The sequence below is a fragment of the Pteronotus mesoamericanus genome, unplaced genomic scaffold, assembly GCF_021234165.1.
Source record: "Pteronotus mesoamericanus isolate MK-2021 breed Mesoamerican mustached bat unplaced genomic scaffold, CSHL_Meso_final contig_702, whole genome shotgun sequence".
NCBI classification, from domain to species: domain Eukaryota; kingdom Metazoa; phylum Chordata; class Mammalia; order Chiroptera; family Mormoopidae; genus Pteronotus; species Pteronotus mesoamericanus.
In genome coordinates, this window is record NW_026555239.1 from 363,484 (window position 1) to 379,379 (window position 15,896).

General features: G+C 58.1%; 1 protein-coding gene across 3 annotated transcripts in view; it reads right to left on the reverse strand.

Moving 5' to 3' along the window:
- Positions 1 to 15,896, reverse strand: part of TMEM184B (transmembrane protein 184B) — a 48,141-nt gene that overhangs the window by 5,571 nt on the left and 26,674 nt on the right. For all 3 annotated transcript variants that reach the window (XM_054582379.1, XM_054582378.1, XM_054582377.1), the window contains exons 4-7: positions 4,729 to 4,819; positions 4,164 to 4,239; positions 1,309 to 1,400; positions 263 to 432 (exon numbers count right to left, since the gene is read on the reverse strand). In XM_054582379.1, the coding sequence (XP_054438354.1) occupies positions 263 to 432; positions 1,309 to 1,400; positions 4,164 to 4,239; positions 4,729 to 4,819 (429 nt within the window). The remainder of the gene's footprint in view (positions 1 to 262; positions 433 to 1,308; positions 1,401 to 4,163; positions 4,240 to 4,728; positions 4,820 to 15,896) is intronic.

The following is a 15,896-nucleotide window of genomic DNA, read 5'->3' on the forward strand; positions in this document are numbered from 1 at the left end:
CGATTATGCAGGGTTCTCTTGGTCCCCCCATCCATGAGCAGCCCCACCGAAGCTTCGCCATGGCTCCTACCAAGGCCCCTGAGGGTAGAGGCTTCTCCTGCTGTGGGCGCCCAGTGGTTGGAGCTCCACGCTGGGACCACCCAAGGGTGACCTCAGGGCCTGGGCCCCAGGAGCACTGGAGACGGCAAGCAGGGGGAAGGGGACGAGGTTTAGGGGGCAGTGTGGCACACGCCAGCCTCACAGGGGCTGGTAAGAGGCTCACCTTGCCAGAAGGAGAGAAAGATGACAGACTTGACCATGAAGAACTTGAGGACAGGGCTGTAGGGGCTGAGCAGCTCCCGCGTGGCGAAGTAGAAGAGGAAGAGGGCGTAGAGGGCCAGGCTGACGGAGACGTTGTAGATGATGGTCACGTACAGGTAGCCGCTGGCAACGCTGCGGAAGTGGGGAAGGATTCTGGCTTGGACAGGCCCTTCTGAGGGACAAGGGCCCCCCACCCTGTGCCCTGCCCCGATGCCAACTCCTGTGGCTCTCAGCAGTGCTCCCCAAGCAGTGAGGGGGCGGGGGTGCCGGGGGTGCGCCGCGATCCGACAGACCTGCGCCCCTGCTTCACTCACGGGCGCGTCTGAGCCGCCTGCCTGCAGCTCTGTGGGCCACGCGCGGCAGCCAGTGTGGCCAGGGGTGGGGAGCTCAGCCCAACGGTCAGACGACAGGCGTCAGCGCAACTAGGGGCTCAGCTTTGCTCTTTCCGCTTGAGCCAAGTTACATCCCACGGAGCCCTGCCTGCTCCCCTGCCCTGGGGGGCCATCGCATGCAGTTCACGTGGTGCATGCCCAGTGCTCGCCAGCCCACGGCCCCCAGGTCCCCTCTCTAACCCCCCGAATGCCTGCGGACAGTTTTCACGGGAGAAGCTTTCTACCCGGGGACCGAGAGCAGCCTCTCAGGGCTCTGGCCCCCTTGCTCCCACTGTGGGGAACGGGTAGCCACTGTCCTTCCAGGCCCACCCCAGGGCCCCACGCGGCGGCCTGCGCGTGAAGGTGACGATGCTGAGGGATCGATGGGTTCCTGTGCCAGAAGCGGGGCCAAGCGCCACCAACTGCCAGGCCCGGGCCTCGCAGCTCAGGGATGCACAGAGGCACAAGGAGGGCTGGGGCCACCTTGGCCTTGGCTCAGGGGAAGGTCCTGAGTGCGCGTGTGTGGCCAGTCCGCGGCCACCCCCTTCCCTCAGCCAGGGCACGGGTCTCTGGGCAGGGCCATCTACCCCAGAACCAACATTCCCCCTCGCACTCCCCCGGGGGACCCGCTGCTTACTCAAAGTCACCGTCCCGGTACTTGCCGAAGGCCTGGAGGACCACGGTGCTGACAGCCATGAGCGGCTTCACCACGCAGAACTGCAGGGTGGCCTGCGGCAGGGAGAAAGCTGAGATAAGGGTGCGGACAGAAACCATGTGACAAGCACCTCCTCTGGCAGGGAGGCCTGCCCTGGATGCTGGGGGTGGGGAGGCCCCGTGTCCCCTCCCAAGGGGACGGCCGTCCAGGGGAGAGAGCAGAATAGGCCGGTTGATGGCAGTGCAGCCCGGCTACGTGAGAAGACGAGGACGTGAAGGAAGGCCAGATGATGGGTGGAGGGACGGAGGGGCAGGAGACAGGATGCGCCACTAGAGGGGAGCCGGGAGGAACGCGACAGGGACAAGCGGAATGGCAGAGGGAGCGACTCACACTGGGGCCCAGAGGCAGAGAGCGGACAAGGGCAAGGTTTCGTGCCGGTGACAAGCAGCAGCGGTGAGGCCGCCAGGGAAGACGGGGCGGGGGCTGAGCCAGGGCCCTGCCCAAGGGACTGGCCACAGCGGGAGCGGGGATGGGTAAGGGCCCCCCTCATCCTCCTTGCTCCCCGGGCCTGGCCCCCCGCCCCCTGGCTCTGGGCCTGGGTCTGGGTCCAGGATCTGCCTCGGGCTGGGGTCCTACTGGGGATGGAGAGGATGTGCAGGCGCACAGGACAGGGAGCTGCCCAACGCCCAGGCCTACAGTTGGGACATCTGAGCTTGATTTCTGGCCTCGCAAGTGACCGGCTACGGGAGCTTGAGCGAGTGGCCACTTAGCCTCTGGTGGATGGATGTAACCAGTCCCCTCGTGACAGGGTCACTGTGCGGGGACTGCAGCACGAGACAACAGGGTGTCCTGAGGTGTGTCCCCCACCCCATGCACTCAAAGGCCAGGGCCAGCCTGCCCGACCCCCAGAAGAATTCCTTCCCTGGGTTTTCTCAGCTCCCTACAGAGGCCCCAGTAAACCGGGTGCCCGCGGTGCCCAGAACATCACTAGAACCACCTTCCTCTTGAAATCAAATAAATCCAAGCAACAAGGCCCTTTCTGTGGCGGTGGGCGCAGTTGAAAAGCGTACGCTAGTGTGGCCCCCAATAAGGCAAGGGCCCCGGAGCAGAGAACATAGCCGGCTGAACCCACAGTTCTGGGACTTGGGGCGAGGTCTGCGGGGGAGCCCCAGTGGTCTGCACGGTGGGGCTGCCACCAGGAGAGGCGTGTGACACGTGACAGGGGCTGGAGGTGCAACGTGGCTGTCACACACCCGGCTCGGAGGCGGGACCATCATCTGCCGTGTCAAGGGACAGAGGCCACCGCACTGCGTGAGCCAGACTTAAGAGCCTGGCCACAGGCAGGTGCTGTCCTGGGCCAGCTCACTTGATGCCGACAGCAGCCCCATCAGGTAAGTGCCGCCGTCACCCTGCCGCAGATGAGGGACTGAGGCACAGAAGAGCTGAAGTGACAGAGTGACAGGAGACGCGGGCCTGGGCGCTGGCCCAGTTCCGTGCCCTGGGACGAAGCTGCGGCTGGCGCTCTCCCCAGCACGGGAGCGGGTACAGAGGCTTCTTTTGTTCTTCCTGTTCCTACCTCTCCCTGCCACCTCCAGGAACAACAGAGGAACATCCGAGCCCACAGGGCTGGGGATAATTCATAACAAGGCGACTGAAGCGAGTGATCATGGGATCAAAACTTTGTACACAATATAATCACCAAAGAAGGCAGTGAGTCACAAGGGCCCTGGGCAGCCAAACCCACTGGTAAACAATGGCTCGGAAAGGCCCCACCCTGAACCCAGACAGCTTTAACTCTTCCCCTGCAGGTCCAGGGGGCAGATCCCGCATTTCGAAAGACCCTCAGGAAGGAAGGTGTGGAAGCAGACCGGGGACCTGGGGAGTCCAGGGGGATGCCTGTGGGTGTGGGTGTGCTGGGGCAGCGGCCCCACACAGTGTTGGTAGAAAAGCCAACCCTCCGGGGGGCCACAGCGACCGGCTGTGGGTCTCATTCCCCGTCCCCCCGTTACTCTTGGGGATGCTTGAGGGGCTGCAAGGCTCTGTGGAGCCCAGAGGAGACTGAGCTGATGTCACGCCAGCCAGGCAGGACACGTGGCTCCCCCTCCCCGAGCAGGAGACCATGGGCGCTGTGCCAGCGCTGTGTTACCACTCTACACGCACCACCTGGCCTGTTTTTTAAAGCATCTCTTGAAACAAGGTCATTACGCCCATTTTACAGAAGGAACTAAAGCTCAGAGGTCAGTCAGAGAAGCTGGAAATCAAACTCAGGTCAGACACTGGGCCCCACACGCTTGACCACGATACCACGGGCCTCCGCCCAGGAAATTCCAGACCACAGGGAGGGCGGCTAGGGAGCCGAAAGCTGCTGGACTCGGGACTGCCACCTGGGAGACGGGGAAGAGACTGGGACTGGCCGGGCATGTTTGGGCACCGGTCTGTACGCAGACACCCGGCTTCCCTCTAGCCCCGCTGGCGACGTTTGCAAACTGAGACCCCAGCATCCCTGTGTTCTCCCCTCTGATTCCCGCCCGGAGGCTGGGTTGAAACGAGCGAGGGCCTGGGAGCCCTACTTGCCCGGGACACCTGCCGCTGCCCCTCTGAGCGCGCCCTGGGAACGCAGGGGCACCCCCGACCGCTTGGGGAGCGGGTCCTGGCGCTTGGAGGGCCTCACAGGAAACAGGATTTCCACAGGTGGGACCCAGGGCAGCCTGCAGCAGGTCCTCGGGCCCTGTCACCCAGGACGGCACAGCCCCACAGCTGCTGCTCCAGGGCACAGACTCAAGCCCCTGGCCCCTGGCCTGCAACTCCTGACCCAGGCAGTTGCTGGGGATACATACCTGCTTGCAGAACCGCAGGAATCCAATGGAGTATGTCTTTCCCCAGAGACAGCATGTGCCATACACACAGCTGGACCTGGAAGAGACATGCAGAGAGGGGACAGTGAGCAGAGAGCCAGGACTGGGGGAAGGTGGGGCTCCGTCACATCCAGACAAGCCAGGGCAGGGCCGGGTGGGGTGGGGATGGGGCGCAGAGCCCAGGCAGCCTAAGCCTGAGGCCAAGTACAGGGAGGCACCAGAGCGCGTCTGTGAATGTGGTAAAACACCAGGGAGCAGGGCAGACGGGCCCGGGTAGCGAACCAACTCGAGAGGTCCCCAGTGTGAAAAGTGCAAGAAGAAAGAAACAGGCTAAGGCAGGAAGGGGGGTGGGGTGGGGTGGGGAAGAGCCAGGGAGGCCCTCCCAAGAGTCCCAACTCATGGCCTTGCTCAGGAAGTTCAAGAGAGGCCCAACAGACCGGGGCCACAGGCAGAGGGGTCTGCGCATCCAGCTGCCGCCAGAACAGCTGGAAGTGTCAGGCCCAGGAAACGGGGTGGTGTGGGGGGCTTCTGGGGGGCCTGTACTCACTCAATGGGCTTCCCTCTGATCTCTGACATGATGGAACTTTCTCCCCCGAGGTATTCGTAACACAGGCTCAGGAAATTGTAGATGACCAGGGCTGTGAAAAGAGTGTCCACAGTAAACCAGTCACATCACCGGGAAGGGCAAACAGATGGCAGCACTCTGGACAGCAATGAAAGTGAAAAAGCCAGTCACAGGCGGCAACAGAGCCCTCAAGGACCCGGGACCCCACACAGTGACGATTCCGTTTGTAATCAAAACCAGGCGATGACAAACGGAGCTGCGCAGGGATGCGTAGACACTGCCGCTCTGTAAAGCAAAGCGAGGAAGTGATCACCCCCAAACTCGGGACAGTGTGGGGCGGAGGGGAGCTCAGGGCAGGCCCGAGGGGGACTCGTGGGGCTGGTGGTGGGCCTGCTCTGGGGTTCAACTAGGTATTGGCTTTATAATTTCTTATTCGTCTTATGCACTTTTCTGTTTGTGTTAGAAACCACCATTCTCCAGAGGGATCTCGGGAGACATTCTAAGCAAGAAGAAGAGAGCAGCACCTTGATCCGCTCAACAGCCTTTAGTGCACCTTAGTCTGCACAAAACATGGAGAATATAGCACAAATGTCTTGAGAAGCTGGGTCAGCTCTTTCTGAATCAGGACGCAGCTGGACCGCCCCACAAAGACACAAAATTTGCAACAGCAACTGCCAGCAAAGAAGTATGTTGTAAATGCTACGTTATAAATATAGCAGCACACTGTGACGTCTCCCGGTCGAAGGATTTCTGCTGGGTCAGCAGAGTGAAGGTGATACCCTGATGCAGGGCGGCCCAGGGGTGTACGCACCGGGAGCGAGGCAGCGGGGCCGGGGGGCTAGGGGTGGGAGTCAGGAGAGGAGCAAGGCCAAGGCGAGGGTCAAAGTGGGGTCAGAGAGGGCGCCTTTCCAGGACCCTGCCATCCTCTGCAGCAAAGACCTTCCAGGCTCCCCGGGGCAGCCCCTTGGCTTGGCACTCAGGCGTTGCGGCGGGTGCCTAGGCCCCTGCCCAGCCCTCCCACTTCCTTCCCAGCCACCCCAGCGGCCCCTCTTCCCCTCGGTTGGTCAGTGTGTCCTCCACACTCTCGCACTGGCTGTTCCCAATGCCGTGGCGCCTTTCCTCAGCGCTCCCACCAGACACCACCCACCCTGGGACAGATCGGCACCACCAGGCCAGTGACTTCTGGCCCCACTGACATGCAGACGCTATACACAGCTCCAGCCAGAGCCCGTGCAACCCTGGCCATGCAGTCTGAGGCAAGAGCTGGCCTTCGGCGATTTGGGAAGGGGCGCATCTGGGGTGCTCTCAGCCATTTGCAATCGCTCTGACCTGTTTAAGGACTCAGGTCTACAGGGGGCAGGGGGCCCAGGTCTCTATAAACGTGACCTATGGCGCCTACCACACTGAGCTGTGATCATCCCTCTACAGACACGTAGCAGAGGGTTTGCCATGTGGGTCTGCCATTTGTTAGCTGTGAGCCTCCCTGTGCCTCAGTTTCCTCACCCGTAAATGGGGACAGAGGAGCAGCTACCTTCACAGATGGCTGTGAGGGTGAAGTGAATACGCAAAGTGGCTGGGACAGCGGTTGGCACTCAGCAGCGCTCTCCGAGTGTGGGCTGTCCCCGCCCTCCCTGCCACCTGCCGCCTTCCTCAGGGGCCAGCACCCCGACGGGGCAGAGGAGCCGGCGCACCGCCTGCCTGGTGGGGAAGCAGCTCCGGATGTCTGGTGACCGCACGCATCCCCACGGGGCTCCAGATCACTCGCCAATGACAACACCTACTTTGGGGTATGGGGAGGGGACAGCAAGCCAAGTCTGATGTCAGCCTGCTAATAACCTTTGTCCGCAACCACATGAGGCCCAGCAGAACGGCTGTGTCCACCCCAGGCCAGCCCCTTATGCTGCGGCCTGGGCAGCTTCCAGGGCGGCCACGCCCTCTGACGCTGACTCTCTTCCTCCTGAGAGCGGGGTCTCGTTCCTGCCCTCGCACGTGGCGGGACCAGGCTGGCTGCGGCAGAAGTGACGCTTGGCGACATCTGACGTCGGGGTTAGAAAAGGTCTCTTTCCTCTGGTTTCTTTTTTCCTTTTAATTTAATCTTTATGGTATTTTTTTCCATTACCACTTTGTCCCCTTACACCCCTCTCCCCCTGCAATCACCACACGGCTGTCCGAGGCCGAGTCCTTTCCCTTTCTGCTCAATCCCTCCACCCCCTCACCTCCCCACCCCCACTAGCTGACATCTGCTCTCCATCGAGGAGTCCGTTTCTGTTTTGCTTGTTAGTTTGGTCTGCTCATTAGATTCCACAATATGAGTGAAATCATATGGTGTTTGTCTGACAGGCTTACTTCACTTAGCATAATACTCTCCAGGCCCATCTCTGCTGTCGCAAAGGGTAAAATTTTCTTCTTTTTTACGGCCGAGTAGAATTCCATTGTGTAAATGTCCCACAGTTTGTTTTATCCGCTCATCCGCTGATGGGCACGTGGGCTTTTCTCTGGTTCTTGCTCCTGAAAGGCCTGCCCTTGGAGCTGGTCACCAGGCAAGGAAGCCCAGGTTGGCCCTCGCGCGGAGCCCACGCGAGAGGCTTGCGAGGGCAGAGGGGGGAGGCCCCCAGCAGGCACTGCCCTCAGCTGCCAGGCACTCAAGCGCATCGGACCTTGGGAGATTCCTCTCCAGCCTGGGTCTTCGCCGTAGGGCAGGGACACAGCGTCCTCCCCAACGCCCTGTCCAAGTTCCCGACCTGCCCTGTCCATGAACAAGTAAGTGAATGGCTGTTTCACACCCGTCCGTTTGGGGACAGTTATTTACACAGCCACAGTAAGCGGAATACACATAAAGCTGCTGCTGGAGTTCTGGGGACGTGCCATGACCTCTCCCGCTTCCCCGCGGTCACACATCCTGGTCCCTCTGCTTTCTCCCACAGGCAGACCCAGCTGAGATGCCACCTCCTCCTTGGTGGCCTCCTCTGCCCTGTGACCATGCCCACGTCACACACAGTGGTCTCTCTGCTCATCGACTGGATCCTTCCAGCGCAAGACACAGCTTGAAGCAGCAGGAAAGCCGTGGGCCCGGGAGCCTGGCTGCTTGGGTGTGGGTCGTGGTTCTGCCACTTAGGAGCTGTGTGGCCTTGGGCGAGGAGTACTCTGTGCCTCGGTTTCCTCACCTGCAAGCTGAGGATCCCAAGCGCTCCTTCCTTCTGGGGCGGCTGTGAGGACGGCCCAGCGGGGAGTAGGGTGCCCTACACAAGCCTTCGCTCACTGAGCAGTCCACGGCGTGTTGCCTGTTGTTCTTCTGAGACTGTAAACTCCTTGCAGGGAGAAACTGAGGCCCACCCTCAACGACCACCAGAGGCCTCGCACTCCCACACAATGAACATGGAAGGAATAAATGGATGGACACGGGCCACGGCTCCAGGTGGCAAGGGCCACTGCTCCAGGCGCGGCTTGGAGAGGCGGGACCGGTGGCTCCGCCTACACTCAGTCTGTGCCCAAGTTTACCCTCTCCCAGGGTGGGAAGCTGTACCTTCCCCAAGGTGATCAGACTTCCAGTCCCCAAAGACAAAGCCCTCCAGAAAACCCACAGGGGCTGGAGTTCTGCCCCCTCCACGTGGAGCCGCCCTCCCAAGCTACGCCATCCAGCAACCCACTCAGAAGAGCCCGGCGCCTGAGCTCACAGCCTTGCCTGAGTCCCCTTGTGAATTACATGGTCAAGTTCCGTTCAACTGGTCGGAATTGTCAAATGTCATCCATCCTTCAGCTCAAGATTCTTGACCTTTTAGCAGTGCTCTGGGGCCAGCCAGTCTGTGAAATACCCATCTGCTGACGGTTTCCTTTTGAGGGTCATTAGTGAGTCAATAACGCATTCTCAGAGAAGGGAGACGAGACAGAATCTCTCCAAGATGACTGGACCTGCCCACACCAGGACCCATCTGGATAAACCCATCCTTTCTCGTAAAACTACAGAGCCACCCCCAGCACCCCGGCAAGGGTGTTTAAAACGGACAACTCAACCCACCCCAGGAACAGACACAAAGATATGCTGGCCCTGGACACAGGGAAGGAAAAGATGAGGTCAGGTTCTCATCTCGCAGCCTTGTTGTCTGACTACCCTTCTGACCCCGGTTTCAGTTCTGGTCCCTGGAGGGGCCCCAGAGCAACAGAATACCTCTGTGCCCCCTGAATATCCACGGCAGCCTCGGTGTCAGGCTCTATGCTAGGCCCCAGGGACACCTAAATGACCAAGGGACGCAGAGACAAGGCCCCCCAATCTGAAGGAGCATCCAGAACAAGGTGAGGAATGGCCTCTCTCTCTCCTGCGCTGGACAGGCAGGAGTGTGGAACTTCTGGCTACACCCTAGACGCCTAGAGATGAACGCACGCAGTCGGGGGAGACGGGCCAGGGGAGGTGCGATGAGGGTCGCACTGCATCCTTGGGGCCTGGAGGGAGGACATTAGGAATCACTCTCTTCATGTAAGTGCCAGTGACCTAGTCTAGAAGGTCAGGCAGGACTCACTGGGTCCCAGGGGTGGATCCTGGGACTTCTGCTTAGTAGGAGAAACAATTTCTAACAGGCAGTCTTCAGAGATGGAAGGTAGTGAGCTCTCTGCCAATGAAAGCATGCAATCGGGGGCTGGGTAGCCTCTTAACAGAGACATTATAAAGGGGTTCTGAGTGGCCAACAAGCTACAGGTCCCTTCCAACCCCGAGACTCCAGGCTATCTTTCCTCACTGGTAGCTTTTCTAACCCGGAGCAGCCTAGATAGGAAGTTGCAGTCCAAGCGACTGCTCCCAACCCAGCCTCCCACCCAGCACCCCTCCTGAATGGACAACCGCGACAGCATAGCCTTGAGAGCCCCCCAAGGCTTCAAAGAGAGGATCCCCCAGCAGTGTCTGCCGGCAGCTCCCCGGGTCAGGAGTCCTCATGAGTTCCCTGCCACAGGCAAGTCAGGCACACCTGTCTGGTTCCGTAGACACTCGCTGGACCCCTATTTTGTGTTCCAAGCCTCAATGACCCTGGGTGCAACCGGCCATTCCAAGCTCACCTCCTCCACACAACCTGAGCACCTAAAGCCGGCCGCACAGCCTAGCTGTCTTCGCTACACAGAAACTCTCTGGTTCTTATTTGGGAAGACGCGGGGCATTCCACATTCCAGATAACTCATGGGTGAGCCCAGGAAACTCAGTTTTGACCACTTTGGACAAAAATCTGTCCCTGGCTGGTGTGGTTCAGTGGATTAAGTGCTGGCCTGAGAACCAAAGGGGCACTGGTTCGATTCCCAGTCAGGGCACATGCCTGGGTTGCAGGCCAGGCCTCCCAGTAGGGGGCATATGAGAGGCAACCACACACTGATGTTTCTCTCCTCTCTTTCTTTCCCCCTTCCCCTCTAAAAGTAAATAAATAAAATCTTAAAAAAAAAAAAAAAAGAAAGAGAAGAAATCTTCTCTGCTCAGTAAAAGGGGCCTCCCTCAGAACATTCCTTCCCCTTCTTCAGTGACCGATGACCATCACGGACAACAATGAATACACTGAACTACCGCCAAGGTGGCCACGGTGCAAACGGCCCCGGACTCCGCACTGCTCCAGAGGCTGTTCCTCCCTCGTCGCTCATGGCTTTCCTGTCCTCTGCGGACCCTGCCTCTTGCCCCCTGGAATGCTGTTTCTGATCTCTCAAGACCCCCTCCTGGTTTCTCCTGAATGTTTTTCTTTATTCTCATCAGTTGGGCTCGTGTGGTCCCCGGCTCCGTCGGGGCCACGGCCTGAGCCCTGCATCTCCCTGGCAGCACGCCAGCCCGTAGGTTTGCCGCGGCCCTGCGTGCAAGCCTTCAGCTGGGCTCTCCTGTGCTCTGCCCAGGAAAAGGTTTCCTCTTGGGCCAGATTCCAGGAAGCTAAGTTGGTCCAGAATCTGAAACTGGGTGAACGAGGCCTCGTTCTTGAACTGATTCTTCCATGCCTGTAACATCTCCCCTAACAAGAGTGCGCATCTCGCCAGGGGAGAAACTCGGCCTGTGCTCCTCCAGCAGACCTGGCACAGAGCACGTCCCGGACTCAGACTCCAGGGCGGGCCTGGCCTCTGGCAAATAGTCTGGGAAATCTTGGGCAAGTTCCGCAGCCTACTCAAATTTGTTTTGCAGTTGTAAAATGGGGATGATGATATACACTCCGGGAGGTGAGAATGAGCTAACAATAATGACAAATATGTGGTAAAACTGTGACGTGCCACACAAATGTTACTGAGAACACAGTGGCCGCGTAGAGCAGCGTGAACTGTGAACGCTGTCCCCCTCCTCTGAACTGTGGCCTCCCCGTGCCCCTCAGATCACAGGGCTCCTCGGGGCTGTCTCAGAGCTATCGTTTGGGGCTACCCCGCTCTGACCACAATCAAACACTAAATGCAGGTGAGGGGGCTGGTTTCCACCCCTCCTCCTCCTGCCTGGCGCTGCTACTGCCGTGTGATGCACGGCCCGCACCAGATGGCAGATGCGGGAGCAGCGGGACCCTGGGCAAATCAACTAATTCTCAGAGACTGGCCCTGTTCTTCGAAAATGGCAATACCACCCCCCATTTAAGCTGTTTCTCTGCACATTCCTCCTCCCCCCAGAATGCCATTAGAATGAGAGTGAATGGGTGGAAAAGTACAAGCCTTCAGGGACAAGGAGATGGCACCAGAGGCAGCCGACAAGCAATGCTGACGAAAGCTCTGGAAGATGCAGCGTGGTCACTAACTAGGGAGGGGAGGGGGCCAGCCAGTGAGAAGCCCAGGGACCCCTGGAACTGGACGACACACCAGGCAGTTCTGGTGGCTGTAGGTGAGGGTGTGGATGGAAAACTTGGCTATGTGAACCCACGCGGAGCTGTGGGGCTTTCACTTTCCAGACAGGCTGAGTGGACTCTGTCCTCGGAGAGTGTCGCTCGGCTGAGGGCAGCAATGAGGAGACGGGCACGAAACAGGGAGACGAGGTCTGAATACAGACAGTGAGACGTCCAGGCCCCGTGTCCCCGCTGCACCCTCAGCTCAGCCTGCCCAGCCCTTACCACACAGGCAGGAGAGGAGAACGCGATTCTCTGGGGAAACGGGCCCTGAATCAAAATATCTGCTTTTGGGGCTGGTACCCACCACTGCATTACCGTGACACAGGAAACGGCTCTTGTCCTGTCACCCAACCGGGGAGCCCGGCAGGGCGAGCTCCATCCTTAAATATGAAGAATAGCCAAGGACGCCGGACAGTTGAGGAGAACGTCCAACACCCACGTCCAAGAGCAAGCAAACAAACATGGAAGTCAGGAGACAGAGGGGATGCAGGAAACAGAAGAAAACTACAATGAGCGCCCCACAGAAGGGGGGATACTCTCTCCAAAGCAAGCACAAGGGACTATAAAAAAAATAAAACAACAGGAGAGAGCGCCTGACGTTTTACAACACGGTAAAGAAAACAAACCTTCTGTAGAAAAGCTCTAAGGTAAATTAAAAAAAAAAAAGCTTCTGAAAAACAGAACAAAAGAGTGGAACATAGTAAAGAAAATTTGAAGGTCGATCCAGGAAGTGCAATATCCCACTAAGAGGAATCCCTGAAAGGAGGAATAAATTAGAGGGGACAAAATTAGCAAAGGACTATATAAGAGCATCTCCCAGAACTCAGGACACGCGTTTGTGCAGCGAAGGGCCCACCAGGCGCCTGCACAGCGAACATCCCACCTCGGTGAGACTTCGGAACACTGGGAACAAAGGCCCTGGAAGCAAGGGGGAAAAGCAGGTCACACACAGAAACTGGGCATCAGAATCCAACGGAAAAAAATACAGTAACATTTCCCCCCCCAAAAAAGTTCTAAATAAAAAAAAAGGGGGGGGAATCAGAATCCAGCCCTGACTGGGTAGCTCAGTTGGTTAGAGCATCACCCAGAGACGTCAAGGTTGTGGGTTTGATCTCTGGTCAGGGCACATACAAGAATCAACCAATGAGCCTGCCTGGTGGGGCTCAGTGGATTACGCGCCAGCCCAAGAACCAAAGGGTCACCAGTTCTATTCCCTAGAGGGAACGTGGCTGGGTTGTGGGCCAGATCCCCAGCTGGGGGCAGGAGGCAACCAGTCAGTGTATCACTCACACATTGATGTTTCTCTTCTCTCTCTCTCTCTCTCTCTCTCTCTCTCTTCCTCCCTTCCCATCTCTCTACAAATAAATAACATCCTAAAAAAAAAAAAAAATCAACCAATGAGTGCTTAAATAAGTGGAATAACAAATTGATCTCTTTCACTCTCTCAAAGCAATTTTTAAAAAGAAGACTCTGAATCCAGCAGACTTTCCAAAAACAACACTGAGCTAAAAGACAGTGAAAAACATGGTTTCAAAATTCAGAGGGCAAGTGAGTGACTTCCAACTTAAAATTGTATTCACAGTGAAAACTAATCACAGAGAACAATACGATATATATTTGCAGACAAGCTTCAGATTCCAAAAACTACAACTCCCACGTACCCCCCTTCCCTGGCAGCTCCTGAAACATGCACTCAAATGGACGAGTCATGAACAAGGAGAAAATGGCATCCAGGGACCAGGTGGTTGCGGGGGGCAGGGGGGGGACCGGGATTCCCAGGACGACAACGGAAGAACGACCCAGGGCCCCAGCGGAGCAGCTGGGGCCGGACCTCCAGGCCAGCGCGAGAAGGGCAGGGCCCCCGGAGGAACACGGCCGAGGGAGACCGCAGCGAACAGAGCAACTGATGCGTCTCACACCAGAGAGGGCTCGCTTTGTCCTCAGTGAAGCATCTGGGAACAAATTAACGATAGATACACAGAATACAGAGAAAACCAAAGAGCAAGACAATAGTAGGCAGAGGAAAAGCAAAGCTGTACAAGGAAATGTCATCTCGGGACACCAGAAGGCTCGGCTTTGAACACTATTTACAGACATGTTATAATGCAAACACAAAATGCAGACTTAGAAAAAACTGGGTACAGTCCCATTGAAAAGCCGAAGAAGAAAATACTGTGTGTGGGCGTGTATAGTTGGAGGTGAGTGCCTAAATCAAAAACCTTCCGGAGTAGGAAGTTACTACTTCATACTACATAAAATCGAAAGATCAATAAACAACAGAATGAACACATTCTTAGGTTATTTAGGGGGGAAAAAAAGTTGAAAAAGTTGCAAGTACAGTGACCTTGGAAGTGAGGAGGAGTTGGGGCAGCTTGTTTCTACCATATGCACATATGACTTTAATAAAAGTAAAATGTTAGCTGGTTTAATTTTGTTAAAAAGAAAAGCAGCCCTGACTGGTGTGGCTCAGTGGGTTGAGCATCATCCCACAAAGTGAAAGGTCACTGGTTCAATTCCCAGCCAGGGCACATGCCCAGGCTGTGGGTTCAATCCCTGGTTGGGGACGTGCCAGAGGCAACTAATAGATGCTTCTCTCTCACATTGATGTTCTCCCCCTCCCTTCCCCTCTCTCCAAAAAATATACAAAATCTTTTAAAAAAGGAAAAGAAAAAGAAAGGGAAGAAAAGCCAACGTCTGCCTGGCCATCCCTGCCCCTTGCCGGGTCTCAGGGGACTAGGGGGAAGGGTGGAACAAAGTGGTAGGCTCTTTCTGAACTTTAAGGGACACCCCATCACCAAGCCTGCAGGGGCAGTTCCCGGGGCACCTGCAGCACTTGTAGGTGTGAGGACAGTGGGAGAGGGTCCGAGTCGCGGAGCAGAGGTGCGGGAAAGGGCACAGGGCAGGGTGAACTCTGACACCACACGCTGGTGAACTCAGGCAGCCTGGGCCGCAGGGCAGCTGAGGCCTCGCCTGTAAACTCCCTGGGAGGGGCCCCGGTAACAACAGCGTTGCTAGGAGATGCAGACTTCCCAGGAAGACCTTTGCAGGTTTACAGGGCTGGGAGGAAGGTCCTGACAGGTAGGGCCTGAACAGAGAGGCCTCTGGAGTCGGGGGAGCCACCCCATCTGCCACCACCTCCGGGGCACGGAGTGAGGGGGATGCGGACGCTCCCGGGCCGTGCCCCCTTCTGTGCCACACCCCAGCCGTCAGGGCCTGCCCCCGACCACACAGGAGAGGCCCCCTTGGCAGGGGACGGCTCTCCGCTTCTGAAGGGACCAGCAGGCAGAGGCTGCTCCTGGGCACCCATGCGAGGCTGGCAGCTGAGTGGAAGAGGGTGCTTGGCCCCACCTTCTCCAGCCCCAGCCCCTGTGGCTCCCTGGGTCCCCAGAGGTCTCCCTGGGGACACTCCTGCTGCTTCCAGGAACATCAGGCGCTGGAGCCCCACCTGGCCTCCGCACGCTCACCTGGCAGAGCCGGGCAGCAACACCAGCCAGGAGATTTAATGAGGCCCCATGTGGGTGAATACAAGGCAAACAGCAGGTGTTTTGTAAGGTCCCCTACTCATTCAAAAAGTCCAGAATGAGTGAGCCTCTACCATGGGCCCAGCTCAGAGAGCCCACAGTCTACTCAGGAGGGTGAGAACCAAGCAGGCAGCACTTCGCCGCAAACCGCAGGGCGGCCGTGAGGACACAGCCAGGGTGCTGGCGTGGGCGGCCTCTCTGAGGGGCACTGGAGCCAAGAGGGAGGTGTCGGAGGAGCCGGCCGGAGGAGAGGTCTGTGGGCAATGGGCAAACGCTCGAGGGGCCCTGGCCAGAAAGGAGGCCAGTGAGGCTGAAGGGGCCTGGGGGGGCACAGTGTGTGAGGCGCCTGAATGTCCTCGCCGAGCCCAGAGGCACCTTCCACGCCCTGCGAGTCCTCAGGGACACGCAGGTTCAAAGTGGAGCGGGAACAGAGACTCCAGTTTCTTGGGGGACGAGCACACACCCCAATATTCCTGAAGCCCAGGGCCAAGGACAAAGCCCTCCTGGGTCGGGGGAGCAGGTAATCGGTCACAGACAGCGCTGCCTGGGCGCAGCACAGGGAGGACCGCGGACTCCGGCAGTGCAGCCCCAGCAGATGGGGACGCAGGGCCACAAGAGAGGAGTGAGCGTCCAGGCGAGGATCTTGACTCCAGGGACCCTCCCCGCAACCCTGCTGGCCTGTCAGGGCGCAGGCCAGGGCATCCCTGGCCTGTCCTGGGGCGTCGGGCCCCTCCTCTCCCTCCTTTCCCCACGGTCTACATAGAGGTTTTTATAACCTGCAATTTCCCATTGCGTCATATTTTTACGCATCAACAAA